Source organism: Salmo salar, chromosome ssa09 (genome assembly GCF_905237065.1).
Source record: "Salmo salar chromosome ssa09, Ssal_v3.1, whole genome shotgun sequence".
Lineage (NCBI taxonomy): Eukaryota > Metazoa > Chordata > Actinopteri > Salmoniformes > Salmonidae > Salmo > Salmo salar.
Genome location: NC_059450.1, coordinates 36,337,933 through 36,358,046, shown reverse-complemented (window position 1 = coordinate 36,358,046; position 20,114 = coordinate 36,337,933). Strand labels below are relative to the sequence as shown.

The following is a 20,114-nucleotide window of genomic DNA, read 5'->3' as shown; positions in this document are numbered from 1 at the left end:
TTTGACACACTGAACTCTATCAGAGAAGTAGTTGGTGAACCAGGCGAGGCAATCATTTGAGAAACCAAGGCTGTTGAGTCTGCCAATAAGAATGTGGTGATTGACAGAGTCGAAAGCCTTGGCCAGGTCGATGAATACAGCTGCACAGTAATGTCTCTTATCGATGGCGGTTATGATATCGTTAAGGACCTTGACCGTGGCTGAGGTGCACCCATGACCGGCTCTGAAACCAGATTGCATAGCGGAGAAGGTACGGTGTGATTTCAAAATGGTCCGTAATCTGTTTGTTAATTTGGCTTTCGAACACCTTAGAGATGCAGGGTAGGATAGATATAGGTCTGTAGCAGTTTGGGTCTAGAGTGTCTCCCCCTTTGAAGAGGGGGATGACCGCAGCAGCTTTCCAATCTTTGGGAATCTCAGACGATACGAGAGGTTGAACAGGCTAGTAATAGGGGTTGCAACAATTTCGGCAGATAATTTAAGAAAGAGAGGGTCCAGATTGTCTAGCCCGGCTGATTTGTAGGGGTCCAGATTTTGCAGCTCTTTCAGAACATCAGCTATCTGGATATGGGTGAAGGAGAAATGGTGGGGGCTTGGGCGGGTTGCTGTGGAGGGTGCCGGGCAGTTGACCGGGGTAGGGGGTAGCCAGGTGGAAAGCATGGCCAGCCGTAGAGAAATGCTCATTGAAATTCTCAATTATAGTGGATTTATCGGTTGTAACAGTGTTTCCTAGCCTCAGAGCAGTGGGTAGCTGGGAGGAGGTGCTCTTATTCTCCATGGACTTTACAGTGTCCCAGAACTTTTTAGAGTTTGTACTGCAGGATGCAAATTTCTGTTTGAAAAAGCTAGCCTTAGCTTTCCTAACTGCCTGTGTATATTGGTTCCTAACTTCCCTGAAAAGTTGCATATCACGGGGGCTATTCGATGCTAGTGCAGTCCGCCACAGGATGTTTTTGTGCTGATCGAGAGCAGTCAGGTCTGGAGTGAACCAAGGGCTATATCTATTCCTGGTTCTACATTTTTTGAATGGGGCATGCTTATTTAAGATGGTGAGGAAGGCCCTTTTAAAGAATAACCAGGCATCCTCTACAGTCGGGATGAGGTCAATGTCATTCCAGGATACCCGGGCCAGGTCGATTAGAAAGGCCTGCTCGCAGAAGTGTTTTAGGGAGCGTTTGACAGTGATGAGGGGTGGTCGTTTGATCGCAGACCCATTACGAATGCATGCAATGAGGCAGTAATCGCTGAGATCCTGGTTGACAACAGCAGAGGTGTATTTGGTGGGCGAGTTAGTTAGGATGATATCTAGTCTCCATCAAGGAGACTGGGGAGTACAGACCAAAACCCCCGCCCATCAGAGACTGTGGTGAGTACAGACCAAAACCCCCGCCCATCAGAGACTGTGGTGAGTACAGACCAAAACCCTGCCCATCAGAGACTTGTGAGTACAGACCAAAACCCCGCCCATCACAGACTGGGGAGTACTTACCAAAACCCTGCCCATCAGAGACTGGTGAGTACAGACCAAAACCCCGCCCATCAGAGACTGGTGAGTACAGACCAAAACCCCCACCCATCACAGACTGGGGAGTACAGACCAAACCCCGGCCCGTCACAGACTGGGGAGTACAGACCAAAACCCCCACCCATCACAGACTGTGGCGAGTACAGACACATCTCCATCTCCGACCACCTCTCCTATCCATACCTTGGCTGTGATGTCCGTCTGTCTGTAGCAATCGCATTTACATTTACGTCATTTAGCAGACGCTCTTATCCAGAGCGACTTACACACTGTTCCAATGGTTCTTAGTGGGTTGGACAGCATGGTTCTGACCCATAGCCAATGTTGCTTTGATTCCCACATGGGCCACCACATACTGAATATGTCCTTATGAACACTACATTGTTTTGGATTATAAACTGGGTGGTTCGAGCCCAGAATACTGATTGGTTGACAGCCATGGTATATCAGATTGTATGACACAACATTTATTTTTACCAATAATTTTTTCTAATTACATTGGTAACCAGTTTATAATAGTAATAAGGCACCTCAGGGGTTTGTGGTATATGGCCAATATAACACGCCTTATTGCTTAATTAGAGCATCTGCTACATGACCATATTTACAAATGTGAATCTTAATGTAATTCTAATATATACAGTATAGATTAACTGGAAAATTAGGTAATGTCTTGTCCTCTTTTCCACCAGGTCCATGTGAAGGCTCACTTTGATTACGACCCGTCTGATGACCCGTACGTGCCGTGCAGGGAACTGGGCCTGTGCTTCCAGAAGGGAGACATCCTCCACATCATCAGCCAGGACGACCCCAACTGGTGGCAGGCCTACAGGGACGGAGACGAGGACAACCAGCCCCTGGCCGGGCTAGTACCAGGTACGCTACCCTGACCCCAACCAGCCCCTGGCCGGGCTAGTACCAGGTACGCTACCCTGACCCCAACCAGCCCCTGGCCGGGCTAGTACCCGGTACGCTACCCTGACCCCAACCAGCCCCTGGCCGGGCTAGTACCGGGTACGCTACCCTGACCCCAACCAGCCCCTGGCCGGGCTAGTACCGGGTACGCTACCCTGATCCCAACCAGCCCCTGGCCGGGATAGTACCGGGTACGCTACCCTGACCCCAACCAGCCCCTGGCCGGGCTAGTACCGGGTACGCTACCCTGACCCCAACCAGCCCCTGGCCGGGCTAGTACCGGGTACGCTACCCTGACCCCAACCAGCCCCTGGCCGCCGGGCTATTACCGGGTACGCTACCTTGACCCCGACCAGCCCCTGGCCGGGCTAGTACCGGGTACGCTACCCTGACCCCGACCAGCCCCTGGCTGGGCTAGTACCGGGTACGCTACCCTGACCGCGACCAGCCCTTGGCCGGGCTATTACCGGGTACGCTACCCTGACCCCGACCAGCCCCTGGCCGGGCTAGTACCAGGTACGCTACCCTGACCCCGACCAGCCCCTGGCCGGGCTAGTACCGGGTACGCTACCCTGACCCCAACCAGCCTCTACACAGATTGAAGGGCTGTTAAGGAGAACTTTGCTTGGAAACCTCGGAAAGTTATCTTATGCTATTTGCAGTTTTTAATTTTGTGTGTCTGTGGGTGTGTGTTGCTTTCTTGGCCAGGTCTGACTTGAAAAAAAGATGTCAATCTGAATGTGACATTTCTGGTTAATTAAAGGAGAAATAAAATACCACCCAACAAACTGGACCAGTTTCAGGTCATCAATGTAGATCAACAGATCGTGTTTAACAACATATTTTTTCTTTGTAAATGCAGGCAAGAGCTTCCAGCAGCAGAGAGAGGCCATGAAGCAGACCATAGAAGAGGATAAAGAGCCTGAGAAGTCGGGAAAGCTGTGGTGTGCTAAGAAGAACAAGAAGAAGAGGAAGAAGCTCCTTTACAACGTCAAGCAGAATGACGGTAAAGCCAGCTCACAAGAATTCACCAAGTACATTTACACACACCCATGCTTTTTCCATGACATAGACTGACCAGGTGAATGTTAGGATCCCTTATTGATGTCACTTGTTAAATCCACTTCAAATCAGTGTAGATGAAGGAGAGGAGACAGGTTAAAGAAGGATTTTGAAGCCTTGAGACATGGATTGTGTATGTGTGCCATTCTTACCCTAATGGGTAAGACAAAATATTTAAGTGCCTTTGAAGGAGTATGACAGTAGGTGCCAAGCGGACCGGTTTGAGTCTGTCAAGAACTGAAACGCTGCTGGCTTTTTCATGCTCAACAGTTTCCTGTGTGTATCAAGAATGGTCCACCACCCTAAGGACATCCAGCTGACTTGACACAACTGTGGGAAGCATTGGAGTCAACATCCCTGTGGAATGCTTTTGACACCTTGTAGAGTCCATGCCCCGACCGACTGAGGCTGTTCTGAGGGCAAAAGGGGGTGCAACTCAATATTAGGAAGATGTTAGTAATGTTTTGTACACTCAGTGAATATTGCAGGTGTCGTGCAGTTATTTGATTGCAGTTCAGGATGGCTGGTGCCGTGTGCAGAGTGTGTAGTCCCTTAGTCCCACTCCCAATGGACCAGATGGCTGGAAGTAGAGCGCTGTAGCAGAGATGTTTGCAGACTGGTGTAGAATGACCCTATGTAGGTACCCTGGGCCGGTTTTCAGCGTCTCAGAGTAGGAGTGAGATCTAGGATCAGTTGTCTTTTAGATCATAGTGTATGAGATTATATTGGGCACGGAGGACCTGATCCTAGATCAGCACTACTACTCTGAAACTCCCTGTCTCCGGTTCTGGAATGTGCAGACTGTGCTTGTTTTAATGCTTATGCATGTGAAGTTATTCACACTTATTCTTCCCTTATCACTATTGACTGTTACTCATACCTCTTATACCCCGGGTTACCATTTTATAACCTGAGCAAAAAATAGCCTGAGTAGTCGTAGGCATGAGGAAGAGAGATCACTTGCTTTAGCCAAAAGACGATGTACTATGAAAGTTAGTATTTTCACTTTAATGGACGGTGGTTGGCATGACCCCAAGATATAGTAGAAGAAATAACAAGTCTGGGATAAATGTTGACGTTTCAGCTAAAGGCCTTTCTCAGGCTCAAGTCTTTCTCATTATACCAAGATAGGAATAGTGTTTGAAATTAAACTAAAACTGTCTTGTTCCTGTTTTGTCTGTATCTCTGCTGCTCCCCAGACTACGACAGTGAGGAGATCCTGACCTATGAGGAGATGGCGCTCTACCACCAGCCAGCCAATCGAAAGCGACCCATCGCCCTAATTGGTCCTCCCAACTGTGGGCAGAACGACTTGAGACAGAGACTGCTGTCCAGCCAGCCAGACAGATTTGGGGGAGCTGTCCCACGTAAGTGTCAAATTGATCAAAGTTTATTTTCAAGAGTGAACTTTCCCCTTGAACTGCACACCTCAGTGCTCTCTGAAGGCTCTCCTCAAACTCTCTCTTGAACTTATTCACTGTACATGTATTATCAGGCTGATCTATGTAGGTACTAGTCCAGTGTCGAACATCAGGTACTGCGACGGCTGAGGGACGAGCTTTGCGTAGGAGTGACGCCATCTGACGCCAGACAATGGGTACTAGGTAGTGATGCCCTCGTGACATTTTTTGCCGATACCGATATCCGATATTTTTCCTTTCCAAAAAACCCGATACCGATATTTAAAATTTGAGCGGCCTTTTAAGCATTCTAGTACAGTTAAATAGTTAACACACACATGGACGCAGCGGTCTAAGGCACTGCATCTCAGTGCAAGAGGTGTCACTACAGTCCCTGGTTCGAATCCAGGCTGTGTCACATTCGGCCGTGATTGGGAGTCCCAAAGGGCGACGCACAATTGGCCCAACGTCGTCCGGGTTTGGCTGGGGTAGGCTGTCATTGTAAATTAGAATTTGTTCTTAACTGACTTGCCTAGTTAAATAAAGGTTACACACACCACACTGACCAAAAAGTTATTTTGTTGGCATTTACGTATGTCCCCCTTACCAGTAAAACATAATCGAAACCTAATTCTTTATCTTACTTGCTGTGTCGTTGTTCATTTGTTCAGTCGTTTCATTCTCAACCAGGATTTCTATGGAACCCCGTTTGGGTCTTTGCGTGTCAAAAAAGATACATGTGTCAAATAACACTATTTGATGTGTCAAGTAAGCTTGTTGACCAATCAGGACCTGAAAATGACTGCACATCACATAATAATTTAACTTGTTCATACATTTTGTATGTAGTTATTACACATTGATTACACTATCACTCTTATTTCATATGTCACAACGATTCATCGATACGTATGCTATTTTGCTGGTAAAGTTGTCTCGCGCACCTACAGTGCTGGTCATAAAAAAAAAAGCTAGGTAACTAATGGATGCAATATTCTTCCCCAAAAACATAGCAAAACGACAAATCTGTTTGTAGCTTATAGTTAGCTAGCTAACTATATAGCTAGGTGTCATCTAAAATAACCCTAATTTATAAGACAGTTCTTGTTTGATTAATGGTCGGACCCATCTATGTGAAAATAGCCACAATAAGATTAGCCACAATAGTGGACTTTGCGGTTAGCCTTCAAAATAAGTTTGTCATTGACGGTGATGCAAATTAATACAAATAGTAGAATTATGCCATAATTGAATAGATCATGCTAAACGAGGTTGGAATATTATATAAAATCAAGAAAAGACAATCATTTGTTAATTTGACAAAAGTCTGTTTAAATCACACTGGATGTATTATACTTTAGAATTTCATTGGGAGTATACTTAATTCACTGTCCAGCCTTACCTATGGTTTGTGGATCAGTAACACCCAGAGAACATTAGCGTCGTAGCTCTTATTGCTTGACTCTGAAACAACTGTGAATTTAGACACATTTATTGTCAACCTATGTGTATTGAACACTATTCCCGAGGAAAAACAATACTGTGTGGATGTTTGAGTCTGGTAACTCTGAGAAGGAGTAATGAGTAGACTGATACCCCATTTCATTCCTCCCAAATCCTTAGGTAAATCTATACAGTGCAATATGAATGTCAATACACACAATAGGCTGACTGGGGAGGTGATGTCACAGTCCCGTGATAAGAGCTACAACGCTAATATTTGCGTAAACTCTTCACAGTTGTGTTCTGTGGGTGTCACCGAGTAGACTGTTACCCCATTTCAACCTTGTTTAACATTATCTAGTCTAATTATGGCATGATTCCACCAATTGTAACCTTCTGCATTACTTTCAAAGAGGTACTTTTATTTTGAAGGCAAACCGCAAATTCCACAATTGTGCTTAATCCTTATTGTGGCTAGCTTCACAACACATAACCTGGTCCGGTCAAGCCTCACTAGCCAGATGAAGCTAGCTGGCTGCTTATAACGTTAGCTTTGGGCAACAGGGTAAAGAAGCTGGCTAGCTATTTATTTTCATGAACTAAATTTCAATAGGCGAACAACAAGTGGCTACCTAGCTAATACTTATTCACAAGAATTCCAAAATCATTGCTAAGAATAGTAAAAATGACTGCAGTTTCTACTGGTCATTGTTTTCAGGCTGGTTGTATTGGTGCTACCTAGGTACCAAGCTAAAGCTAGCTAGCTACCCCAGAAGTTGCGGTTGAACAAATAATACTTTATTACCAACGCGGTATTGTAAACACATTGTTCGTGCTGGTGGTTGCTTGTTTGCAGACGTTTTTGTACAGCTTTGACAGTGCTACTGATAGTAGTGGTGGCGCTTGGCTTGCAAGTGCAAATTCACAACATTCTATAATAGAACTGTGCTATTTGCGTGTCAAATTAAAAGCTTATTTAACTCGTCAAATAGTGTTATTTGACGTATCTTTTTTGATAAGCAAAGACCCAAATGGCGTTCCATAGTATGTCGTGAAGCTAATAGCAGTGACGCTATTACTGTGTAACTCGGTAGGGCAACATTTGAAAAATAGCGCACTTGGTAATGTTAGTGTGTACCAGTGCTCAACCAGTCACGAAAGCCAACATCACCCACGACAGTGAACGGTTGATTATCAAGAGTAATGAATTCCATTATCTTGGCGTTAATAGATTTCGCCTTTGAGTTGTCTTGCTGAAATTCTTATTCTTTCAAATGATTGCTCGATCCACACAGCAGACATTGTGGGCTAGGTTAGGAATGCTGTGTTGCAAAATTTTACATGGCGTCATGTATCTATAGTTGAAAGTTTATATACACCTTAGCCAAATACATTTAAACTCAGTTTTTCACAATTCCTGACATTTAATCCTAGTAAAAATGATCTGTCTTAGGTCAGTTAGGATCACCACTTTATTTTAAGAATGTGAAATGTCAGAATAATAGTAGAGAGAATGATTTATTTCAGCTTTTATTTCTTTCACCACATTCCCCACAACTCAATTAGTATTTTGTAGCATTGCCTTAAACAATTTAAACTTGAGTCAACTGTTTCGGGGTAGCCTTCCACAAGCTTCCCACAATAAATTGGGTGAATTTTGGCCCCTTTCATCCTGACAGAGCTGGTGTAACTGAGTCAGGCTTGTAGGCCTCCTTGTTCGCAAATGCTTTTTCAGTTCTGCCCACAAGTTTTCTATAGGATTTAGGTCAGGGCTTTGTGATGGCCACTCCTATACCTTGACTTTGTTGTCCTTAAGCCATTTTTCCACAACTTTGAAAATATGCTTGGGGTCATTGTCCATTTGGAAGACCCATTTGCGACCAAGCTTTAACTTCCAGACTGATGTCTTGAGATGTTGCTTCAATATATCCACATAATTTTCATTCCTCACGATGCCATCTATTTTGTGAAGTGCACCAGTCCCTCCTGCAGCAAAGCACCCCCACAACATGATGCTGCCACCCCCATGCTTCATGGATAGGATGGTGTTCTTCGGCTTGCAAGCCTCCCCCTTTTTCCTCCAAACATAACGATGGTCATTATGGCCAAACAGTTCTAATTTTGTTTCTTCAGACCAGAGGACATTTCTCCAAAAATGTATGCTCTTTGTCCCCATGTGCATTTGCAAACAGTAGTCTGGCTTTTTTATGGCGGTTTTGGAGCTGTGGCTTCTTCCCTGCTGAGTGGCCTTTCAGGTTATGTCGATATAGGACTCGTTTTACTGTGGATATAGATACTTTTGTACCGGTTTCCTCCAGCATCTTCACAAGGTTTGCTGTTGTTCTGGGATTGATTTGCACTTTTCGCACCAAAGTACGTTAATCTCTAGGAGACAGAACGCATCTCCTTCCTGAGCGGTATGATAGACACGTGGTCCCATGGTGTTTATACTTACGTACGATTGTTTAAACAGAGGAATGTGGTACCTTCAGGCGTTTGGAAATTGATCCCTAGGATGAACCAGACTTGTGATCTACATATTTTTTTAGTAGTTCTAGTAGTTTTTTAGTAGTTCTTGGCTGATTTCTTTTGATTTTCCTATGATGTCAAGCAAAGAAGCACAGAGTTTGAAGGTAGGCCTTGAAATACATCCACAGGTACACCTCCAATTGACTCAAATGATGTCAATTAGCCTATCAGAAGCTTGTCAAGCCATGACATAATTTTCTGGAATTTTCCAAGCTGTTTAAAGGCAGTCAGCTTAGTGTATGTAAACTTCTGACCCACTGGAATTGTGATACAGTGAAATAATCTCTCTGTAAGCAATTGTTGGAAAAATTACTTGTGTCATGCACCAAGTAGATGTCCTAACCGACTTGCCAAAACTATAGTTTGTTAACAAGACATTTTGTGGAGTGGTTGAAAAATGAGTTTTAATGACTCCAACCTAAGTGTATGTAAACTTCTGACTTCAACTGTACATTATATAGGTATGCACGTCAGCTTTGACATCGGTTTTGCACATCGGCGTTAAACTAGACATCAGGCCGATACCGTTGTTGGCATTTTTAGCTAATATCATCTAATTCCGATATGTTCACCAATATATCGTGCATCCCTTGTACTAGGTAGTGAAGATTCTAGATGTTTTAGGGGCATACCATCTGGTCAATGAGAAAGTCTTTGTACTGTAGAGAGTTAGTAACACATTTAGAGGGTATAGAATTTGGTCATTTGTATTCATTCCAGATATGATTTTTCAGTCAATGTCTGTTGTATCCCTTCCACTGTCCTGTTCTTGTTTTTTTTTAAGCAATAAAAATGTTGATCATTTCTTTTATTTTTGCTCATTCCAGACACGACGCGGAACAGGCGTGATGTGGAGGTGAGTGGGAGAGACTACCATTTTGTCTCCCGCCAGGCCTTTGACATGGACGCCACTGCGGGGAAGTTCATTGAGTCGGGAGAGTTTGAGAAGAACTTGTACGGAACCAGCACCGACTCTGTCCGCCAACTCATCAACACGGGCAAAATCTGCCTGCTCTGTCTGCACACACAGGTGAGGGGGAGAGGCTGAGGGAGGGGGATTGGGGGGAAAGAAATAATATAGAGATTTGAGAGGGAGAGGCAGGAGGCGGCCAGACGGAGAGGGAAAAGAAGAGGTAGTATAAGAGAACATAAATTGTCTATGTTGCTGCCGTGTCTGACTGGGGGTTCTCTCCCTCCTCGCTCCAGTCGTTGAAGACTCTGCGTAGCTCAGATCTGAAGCCTTACATTATCTTCATCGCTCCTCCCTCCCAAGAACGGTTGCGAGCACTCCTGACCAAAGAGAGCAAGAACCCAAAGGTACTGAATCCTTCGAACACCACATCTGTTTTCTCCATCGTTTTGACCCCGAAGGGTCCTGTCTGTCAGTAAGGTTGGTTTACTAAGCCTTGGTCAAGCTCATCCACTTGACATCTAGCAATCAATCATTGTTCGAATGTATTTTATACAGCCCTTTTTACATCAGCAATTGTCAGTGCTTTACAGATACCCAGCATAAAACCCCAAAGAGCAAGCAATGCAGAAGCACAGTGGCTAGGAAAAACATCAAGCTAACCTGGGGAAACATGCTCAGTGTTCCTTCTCTTATTCTCAACCCTTTCTCTACATCAGCCAGAGGAGCTGCGTGACATCATCGAGAAGGCCCGTGAGATGGAGCAGAACTTTGGCCACCTGTTTGATGCAGCCATCGTGAACACAGACCAGGACAAGGCCTATCAGGAACTGCTGAGGCTGATCAACAAACTGGACACAGAGCCACAATGGGTCCCCTCCTCCTGGCTACGCTAAGGGCCGGGGCAGTATAACACACCCAGAATGCTAACCTGACTAGAGCCCTATAAAATCTGCAATGCACAGAAAGTGAACGGAATCACAGAATGAATACATTGAAACATAATTCAACAATATGCTAACATTTATTGAACTTTGTAGGCAATCAACTAAATGTATTGAAAATGTATTAATTTTCCCAAGTTTATCATAAGACATGAACAGAATGCATCAGTGATTCTTATTTCCTGCGAGTTTCTGATTAAGCAAAGAGAATTCCTCGTCTCTATGTGCAGTGCGTGCGTTTACCACTTTGTGTAGCTGTTAGCGATGATGCTAATGAAAAGTCTTCTGGTAGATAAAAAGGCTTTCACAAAAACCTTCAGTTAAATTTTAACTACAAAGTAGCCTATGCTGACCTGGCAGAATGATATTATTTGCATCAATCCAGTGGGTATTTGTTTGGCAAACTGTCATCACATGTGCGCTACAAAAACACTGCTAAACAACAGCCTCTTGCTAGCACTGGAATTAAAGGGTAACCACACCCAAAAATAAACATCTAAAAGAAAAGTTCCTAGACATCAAAAGTGGTCTCCCGATGTGGTTTCAGCATTGTTGTGGACTTAGAACGTCCAATTTTAGTTGTTTTCTATTTTAAAAAGTGTGATTTTGAGAGTGAACCTGAAAAAACAAGGGGAAACGGAAATCTGGAAAAACTAAACGGAGAAAACGGAATTGGGGAAAACTTAACGGAGTCCTACAGAATAAAAAAAAAATGTATAGGGCCCTACCTGAGACACACACACACACACACACACACACACACACCGCTGAAGATTTGCCTTGACTCAATTCTCTAACCACAATCACTGTGAGACTGGAGGTAGATCCTCAATCAACACAAGCTGAAGATGAATGAAACATTTACAACTCTTATCACTATTATGCTGAACTGAACTCTTCTATTCACTTCTGAGACTGCCTGGGGAAATTCATTTGAGTTATTATTGCTCTGATCATTTCTTTTTTCTCTCCTTTTTATGTTTCTGTATTTCTCTTCACTAAATTAACTATTTACGTTCCAGGTAAGAAGTATGTAAAGACTTGGCACTTGTGGCAGAAATATAATTAATGCTTCTATCCTGCTTTTGATAATTATTTATAATTCTTAATATATTGTATTTTAAATAAGTTTTCAAAGATGAGGAGAAGAAGAACCCATAGCTTCAATGTATGACATATTACTATCCAGTCAGTGAATGTCTCTCCTACACTACACACAGGTTGTTGTACCCATGCTCTGTCCGTGTGTGAGGTCAGGTGTGTGTGTGTGTTCTCTAATGTCGAACTGACATCACTCAGCAATAGCCTTGAGTGTTGGCAGTAAGGTGCCTCTGATCTCTAACAGAGCAGATGGGAATGGGATTAGGCTACTACAAGTATCATCATGGATGGGATTTGTTCACCTAATAAAACTATCTGTGAGGTGATAACACCCAGGTGTAGGATTACATTATCTCAGCATCTGGGCTCTCTTTCTACTGCAGCAGCCCTGGGTTCAAATACAATTTGAATCATTTCAAATACTTTAGCTGTGCTTGATTGAACAATAGAATAGTCCCACATGGGCAAACCCTACCCCTATCTGGCACTCCAGGTAGATGAAAGAAAAACCTCAAAGTATTTGAATTATTTCAAATGCTATTTGAACCCAGGTCAGCACTACCCTACAGCACAGCACATTGCTGGAGGTTTATCTAACTGGTGTTTTGGACATCACAATAATTAGACAGATCTGAGAGGTGCTTAAGAGTCACTGCCTCATTCTAATCTACTTGCCTTATACCCTTTTCAAACTATCGTGCCAATCAACACTACTGTGCTGGCTCTGATATTTTCTTTTCACATTGTCCCTCCAGCATGGTTCCAGAAACTGGTGGGTCGTAACCAGGCCAGTTCTGCTCATTTTGGATTGGCTCGGTACTAGAGAATAAAAAAACTAGCCCTAACACCACCTCTCACCTCTACCCAAGCGCTATAGGGTGTATTTATTACGTTTTGCAAACCATTTACCGTTTTAAGAACCAAACTGAAACAAATGGAAGTAAATGGGGAGGGACCTACCTGAATTTATACGATAGACATTTTGTCGTTCCAAAGCGTTTTCTGTTTGTAGTAAATGGTTTCTGTTGCTAAATGCTTTGCAACAAACTAAACGTTTTACAACAGAATCGGCGTAAATAATATACCCCTAGTCATAACTAAATACAAAAAACTGTCCTGTCCAGAATCACAGGATTTAAACCAACATTGATGATAATGAAGAAGGATTATTAGAGGTGTTTAAAAGTTTTGACACTAAACCCCTCTGGGGTAGCTTTTGTTTTATTTCAGTATTCATCATGCATAGTTCCTGTTCTACTCTGTAGGAGTGTAACCATAGTGAATGTAACCAGCACTATTCTATTCACAGAAAACACTAAAGAATATCTGAGCACCGCTGTCTGTGGGATTATCTTAATTATCAATACTTTGTTTGAAATCAATGCATTTTCTAATTCACTGAGATTCGTTATGAACGATCCAGCTATGCTGTATTTTTAATCTGATGGTTTTCACCACAGGTGATATTTTAAATATGTGACATACATTTTTTTCTGTGTTTTGTTTTCAGAGCTGTTATTGAAATGCGTCTGTGAAATGAACTTAAACGAACCAATAAGCCTAAATGCGGGGAAAAATAGCCTACAATTTCATAAAAATAGTGTGTGTGTGTGTGTGTGTGTGTGTGTGCGTGCGTGCGTGCGTGCAGAGGCAGGACTCGCTGAAATGCAGGCAAGTATTATCTCTAGTGGACACAATGGGAAAACAGTCTTAACAAAGATCTGTTTCACATATTATAACAGCATTTTAATTTGGGTTATTATTGATGATATTGTGGTGTCTAGATATTTGACATTGATATATATGTAATGTTAAAAATAGATGTATTATGTACAGAGTAATGCACCTGTAGAACGATCGCTCTGCCACCCTTCCATCCCTCCCTATTGCTTCTGGAACCAGAACTGAGGTTTACGTAGAGTTCTGCTGGTACTGTCTCCAGGACCCGCTCAATACAAGCCTGATCCCAGATCTGTTTGTGTTCTTCCCAACTCCTCTGACTATTTCTGTCATGTATGCCATAGTCAGAGGAGTTTGTAACAAATGGCTTTATTCAGTGTCTCAGAGTTGGAGTACTGATATAGGATCAGGTCATCCCTGTCCATATAATATTATTCATTATGATATCTCTTCGGTCTGTGCAGTACACACCTTGTGTAGATGTTGAGCTGTTAATTGGAGATAGAGTTATTGAATGTAAGGTTACTATATTATTTTTATTTCTGTAGATCTGTTTTTTGTTGGAATTATTGTGAATTAAAGACCAAATTGATAGAAGTAGTGTTTGGTTCTTTCATTTCTTCAGCACTGGAGCGGGAGGCTTTCCTCTTTTGTTCTCTATTGCTCCTCTAATGTTCCTCAAGGAATGAGGGAGGCAGATGACATCAAACCAAATCTTTGAATACCCTACTCCTTGAAGTTTGCCCTTTAGTGTGTGTACTTTACTGTATTTATACTTGGGATACATCACTTTGCAACAGTAAAAGTTCAAAAATCACTGGAGGACGTCTAACATTTTGTTTTTAATCTTTATTTAACTAGGCATGTCAGTTTAGAACACATTCTTATTTACAATGACTGCCTACCCGGGCCAACGCTGGGCCAATTGTGTGCCGCCCGCCCTATGGGACTCCCGATCACGGCCGGTTGTGATACAGCCTGGATTCAAACCAGGGTGTCTAGTGACGCCTCTAGCACTGAGATGCAGTGCCTTAGACTTATTGCGCCACTCGGGTGCCCCTTTCTGAATCATGTTCATGCCATTTTTGTTGTGTAATACTATATGTAAGTGGTCAACTCAATGTGAAAGAGTAATCGATCTACCAGTATGTCCAGTATTTATGAACTTGCTTCAAAACACTCAGAGCGACACCTTGTGGGGGAAAAGGAAAACTACTAATTTAAGTGGGAACAGTATCAGTAAAAAATATCGATGGTAATTGTTTTAGTTGTTGAAGGTTTCCAGTTCCGCTTCCGGGTCAGATCGCATGTTCGCGCATGCTGATGAAATAGTTGAATTCGATCTTTGAAATTGTCACTTTTTGAAATTGCTACAATTTTAATGTAACAAGGATATAGTTAAATATCAAGATTTGGATATCTATAGCTTTACGGTGAGTACTTAACGTTTGAGTGTCATTGTGTTCTGAATGAATGAATGAATGACTGGTGAAGGCATGAGACTCAGCACAGCGGCATTAGTTAGCTAGCATATTCATCTGGCTATCCTATCCAGCTTATCCTCTTCTATACATTATCAGTAACTAGCTGATGGGGATAACTAACAAATAATACAAAAAATAATCTAGCTGAAAGTCCTTCAGACCGAACTTGTAGCTGAACTAGAAGCTAGCTAACTAACCGATGAGCATATGCTAACTTGTATGAGGACAACTTGCTTCATACTGGTGCTAGCGACATTTGTTATAGTAATAAAGGTTGCTAGCTACAGTAGCAAGCAAGTTGTCTTCGTACAAGTTAGCATATGCCCATCGGTAAGTTAGCTAACTTCTAGTTCAGCTACAAGTTCTGTCTATGACCATTATACAGCAAATTATCTGCCTCTTTAAAGCATTACCGCCTGTGCCATAAAGGTTCAGACCTCATAGATGGCATAATGACATAGGGTATTGGCTGCAGGCAGAATGAGAATACAATAACTAGCTACTATCCTCTGCAATCTACTTTATGGTCTCCTCTCGTCCACACAGAGTGAAGAATGCCGTCATTCAGCTGTAGATTCTACCAGCATAGGTTTCCAGAGGTGGAAGATGTGGTGATGGTCAACGTGCGCTCCATCGCAGAGATGGGCGCCTACGTTAGCCTGTTAGAGTACAACAACATCGAAGGCATGATCCTGCTGAGCGAGTTGTCTCGCAGACGTATCCGCTCCATCAACAAACTCATCAGGATCGGACGCAACGAGTGTGTGGTCGTCATCCGAGTGGACAAGGAGAAAGGTGAGAGGAAGAATCCTGTCTGTGGATGTGTTGGCTTGTCTTGCAGCCTGGTCCCAAAGATTGATGGTTAATTTCCCTACTCTCTCTCTCTAGGCTACATTGATCTGTCCAAGAGAAGAGTTTCACCCGAGGAGGCAATCAAGTGCGAAGACAAATTCACCAAATCCAAAACAGTATGTTGTCTAAGTCCTCACATCATCTCCATATTCATAGTGTAATACCTCTACCAGCTAGTACAATGTAATCTTGTGCCTTTGGCTGAAAATGCAGAAGGGCTGGTTATGTTAAATTATAGTACTTTTAGATGTGTTGTCAAATTATATATACTCAAATATTTTGGGCGGTGATCCTAGACTTGTGTGTCTTCAGTCATGAGCGACTTTGGGTCCTTGAAAAAAGGCAATATAAATATGTATTATTATTGATATTACTATGACAGGTATACAGCATATTGAGGCATGTGGCTGAGGTTCTGGAGTACACTAAGGAGGAGCAGCTGGAGAGCCTGTTCACGCGCACTGCCTGGGTGTTTGATGAGAAGTACAAGAGGCCTGGATATGGAGCCTATGATGTCTTCAAACAGGCTGTGGCGTGAGTACTGACATCCTGGTCAGGGTTGGTGGAGGGATTCGCTTGTTGAGATCCACAAAATGATTTCCATTCCTAGAACCAATGTGTTGAAAACAGCAAAGTTCTGTAACTAGAAATGGAAGAAAATGGTCCATTTGATTTAAGTCTCCTCTTGTTAGTTAAAATTCTAGACTACATCCATTTCTCCCACACCAATAGACATATTATTTGGCTATTGCGTTAATGTCTGTTTTGGCCCACAGGGACCCAGCCATTTTAGATTGTCTGGACCTGACAGAGGAGGAGAAGGCTGTGCTCATTGACAACATCAACAGAAGACTCACCCCACAGGCTGTCAAAATCAGGGCAGGTATGTACACGCTGTACAGTACACCTAAAGCTTACCTGTGTACTTGTACATAATTTACATAGCAGTAGCTTGATGAGTTTTGATATAGTATGATAGAATAAAATATTATTCTGACATATTACTAACACGTCTCTCCCTCAGACATTGAGGTGGCCTGCTATGGCTACGAAGGCATTGACGCTGTCAAAGAAGCATTGAGGGCGGGGCTAGGCTGCTCCACAGAGGCCATGCCCATCAAGGTAAATAACAACAACAAACACCCTTCAAGTCTGTTTTTCTGAACCCAGATTAGACATAGTATAGTCCTATACTAAAAAGCATTCATTAAAAGTGACTTCTAGTCCAAGACTGGGCTTAATCTGTGTCCCCTCTAAACCTGTGTCTTGTGCTCTGGCAGATTAATCTGATAGCGCCGCCTCGCTACGTCATGACAACCACCACGCTGGAGCGCACGGAGGGTCTCTCTGTCCTCAACCAGGCCATGGCTGCCATCAAAGAGAAGATCGAGGAGAAGAGAGGAGTCTTCAACATCCAGATGGAGGTCAGTGCAATAGAATGCAACTTTATTGTCCAATTTGCAGCTGAAATATTTGTTGCTGTCTTTTGTTACTACAGGAAGAGAGGGAAAATGGAAAAGACCAAGCTTGGTTGGGGTGAGGTGGGGTGGTGGTTTCATGAAACCCCTGCCATACAGTTGTGGCCAAATATACTGTCACTCTTGCACTTTTCATAAATAATAATCTATTTCTTCTAAAATAAATTGAAATTGAAAACAATTGGTGGTCGCCACATCTTATTGGATTTTCAACATTGCAGAACCAATTTAATTGTAAACTTAAGTTTACAATTGAAATTGAGAAAATTAAAACAAATGGCATGGGCAAAATTATTGTCACCCCGGAGATGGTACTTGTTTTCAATTTCAACTTGTTTGAAAATAAATAGAGAATTACTTAAGAAAACTGCAAGAGTGCCAATATATTTGGCCACAACTGTATGTAATAAATACATTGGAAATCTTACTTACCAGAGATACCACATTAAAACAGCATTAAAAACAGCAAGAAGGTTCAGGACATAGCGCTTTTAATGTCAATTTGTTTGTCTTCCTGTGTGTTGTCTTCCCCTCCAGGCGAAGGTTGTGACAGACACCGATGAGACAGAGCTGGCCCGCCAGCTGGAGCGACTGGAGAGAGAGAACGCTGAGGTGGACGGAGATGATGAGGACGGAGAGATGGAAGCCAAGGCAGAGGACTAAACTAGATCAAAAACAGAGGGATTGGATACAACGACAAGACCAATTATACACAGTCCAGGGCCCGTATTAATAAAGCATCTCTGAGTAGGAGTGCTGATCTAGGACCAGGTCCTCCATGTCAATGTTATTCATAATGATCTTAAAGGCAAAACTGATCCTAGATCATCAATCGTACTTTGAGATGTTTCGTGAATACAGGCCCCAACAAACTTTAATTTCAAATCAAATTGTGCATTCTAGAACGTCTCTCCAACTGAACACGAGCCTCTGTTGATCAGTACCAGGGACCCTCAGGAAGACTGAACCAGAGAGACGGCTACAGGTGCTGACTATCATACTGCCAAACACAGAGCTGGGAAATGCCCCTGTCATTCTCCCAATGGACAAAATAAACACATTCATATTATCACTGAACCCTAGCTGTTTGAATTGCGTCCCAAAGGTGAACAGTGGTCAGTTGGGTTAGGGTTATCCTGCTTGTCCACTTTGTGCTGTAGCCAACTCCTCGGTGTGGAAGTGAGGATACAATAGAGAATAGGACCAGGTTTGGTGGGGTGGTCATCTCTTGTCGACTGACTACGTAAACATAAACATCTGACCAAATGACTCAGGATTTTTGCTTCTGGGTTAACTGAGATTAGTGGGGTGGTGACTTGGTCCCATACTTAATGATCTGTGGCCAACTCTTTGTTACACATACAGGATAAGACCAAGGTAGAGTGAGTAGAGGTTCACTCGAAGATAGATTCTGGGAATATCATTTGTTTTTAGATATGCATATCAAGCAAATAAGGACATTTTTTTAGCACTGAGACGTTTTGAAAGTGGCCTTGTCTTTCTTCCCAACTCCATGTAAGGACAATGGTTTTCTGGTCTTTTTCCACCTCACTATTTTTCAAGTGAAATGTTGGAAAGAAAAGGAAAAGTATACTGCTCATCCTGGACTTGCATGGATCTTATAAGGATGCATTTGTAAGGCTATTTTAAGAGTGCATTCTGGGTTCATTTATATGTTTACAGGGCTACATTCTTCACATAACATTAAACAAATTATTTTTGTTTAATATTTTCAAATGAATTTGTGTTATCTTGTCTGGTTAGAAGTGATTGAAAGTGACACATCCACCTAAATGTGAGTTGCATTTGTAGTTTGTCTACACTACAAATCCAATTTCTTGTTAGCAATTGGTGGTAGTTGCCGCATTCACGTCGTGTCGGGATCTTGCTTAATCGTAGAAAGATGATACTCCAGTTTCCCACTTGGGAAGTATCAGAATCAACCAATAGGAAGCTCTACGCAAATAACCTAAGTTAATTTTATCTCAAAGGTCCCAAGTTTCTGATAATGCTGCATTCACGTCATGTCTTTCCATGTTAGAATACAGCAATAAGCAGACTGTCTGCCTTCCCGCCTTTGGGACAACGACTCCCATTGTTAGTGCGTAGACAAGACCATCTTGTCATTACAGTATCTCTGGTTAGGCTAAGCTAGCCAAGCATCTGTAGCAAAACTGCTATTGAAAGTTTTAAATGTTTGATTGACTGAAACTAAAGCCAAATGAATTAACAGTAGCAACAACATTGCTAGCTAGTAAGCATGCTCTTGGAGGCGGCATACTATGGAGCTTCGTGGACCTTCAATCAATTGTGTATTTCTCTCCCCTGCCTATACGCCTAGATCTTCGTGGACAAGCCTCTGGTGGCGCCCAACCCAATACCTCATCAACATGTCAGGCATCATCCTGGGAGCAGTGGAGGCTAGTGGGGGGAGCTATAGGAGGACGAGCTCATTGTAATGACTGGAATATAATACATTGAAAAGTATCAAACATATGGAAACCACTTTTCTCTCTGTTCCATTGATTCCTTTCCAGCCATTACAATGAGTCCATCCTATAGCGCCTCCCACCAACCTCTGCCTGGGAGGCATTCCCAACCCAATACATCAACATGTCATGCTGGGAGGCCTGCTGATGTTCCCAACCCAATGGTTGTGTTCCCCTGCTCAGACGTTGCATGCATCAACCACCAATGGTTGCGTGCCACGTCATCAACCGAGTCATCGATTGACCGATTGCTATAACGTGGTTGACTGATACTTAAAATATCTATCCAGGCGTTGCTGACC

General features: G+C 42.9%; 2 protein-coding genes across 4 annotated transcripts in view; both read left to right on the top strand.

Annotated features, from left to right (window-relative positions):
- pals1a (protein associated with LIN7 1, MAGUK p55 family member a) overlaps positions 1-14,106 on the top strand; it is a 60,434-nt gene extending 46,328 nt beyond the window's left edge. For all 3 annotated transcript variants that reach the window (XM_014211293.2, XM_014211292.2, XM_014211294.2), the window contains exons 7-12: positions 2,218-2,401; positions 3,303-3,446; positions 4,702-4,869; positions 9,702-9,904; positions 10,081-10,191; positions 10,504-14,106. In XM_014211293.2, the coding sequence (XP_014066768.1) occupies positions 2,218-2,401; positions 3,303-3,446; positions 4,702-4,869; positions 9,702-9,904; positions 10,081-10,191; positions 10,504-10,680 (987 nt within the window). In that variant the 3' untranslated portion in view covers positions 10,681-14,106. The remainder of the gene's footprint in view (positions 1-2,217; positions 2,402-3,302; positions 3,447-4,701; positions 4,870-9,701; positions 9,905-10,080; positions 10,192-10,503) is intronic.
- A 717-nt stretch (positions 14,107-14,823) lies between these two features.
- eif2s1a (eukaryotic translation initiation factor 2, subunit 1 alpha a) lies at positions 14,824-19,060 on the top strand. The gene is made up of 8 exons (NM_001140183.1): positions 14,824-14,942; positions 15,540-15,788; positions 15,882-15,961; positions 16,228-16,379; positions 16,622-16,728; positions 16,870-16,967; positions 17,126-17,269; positions 17,861-19,060. Exons 2-8 carry the CDS (start codon positions 15,548-15,550, stop codon positions 17,984-17,986), a joined length of 948 nt encoding a protein of 315 aa, NP_001133655.1. The 5' UTR covers positions 14,824-14,942; positions 15,540-15,547; the 3' UTR covers positions 17,987-19,060.
- The last annotated feature ends 1,054 nt before the right edge of the window (positions 19,061-20,114 follow it).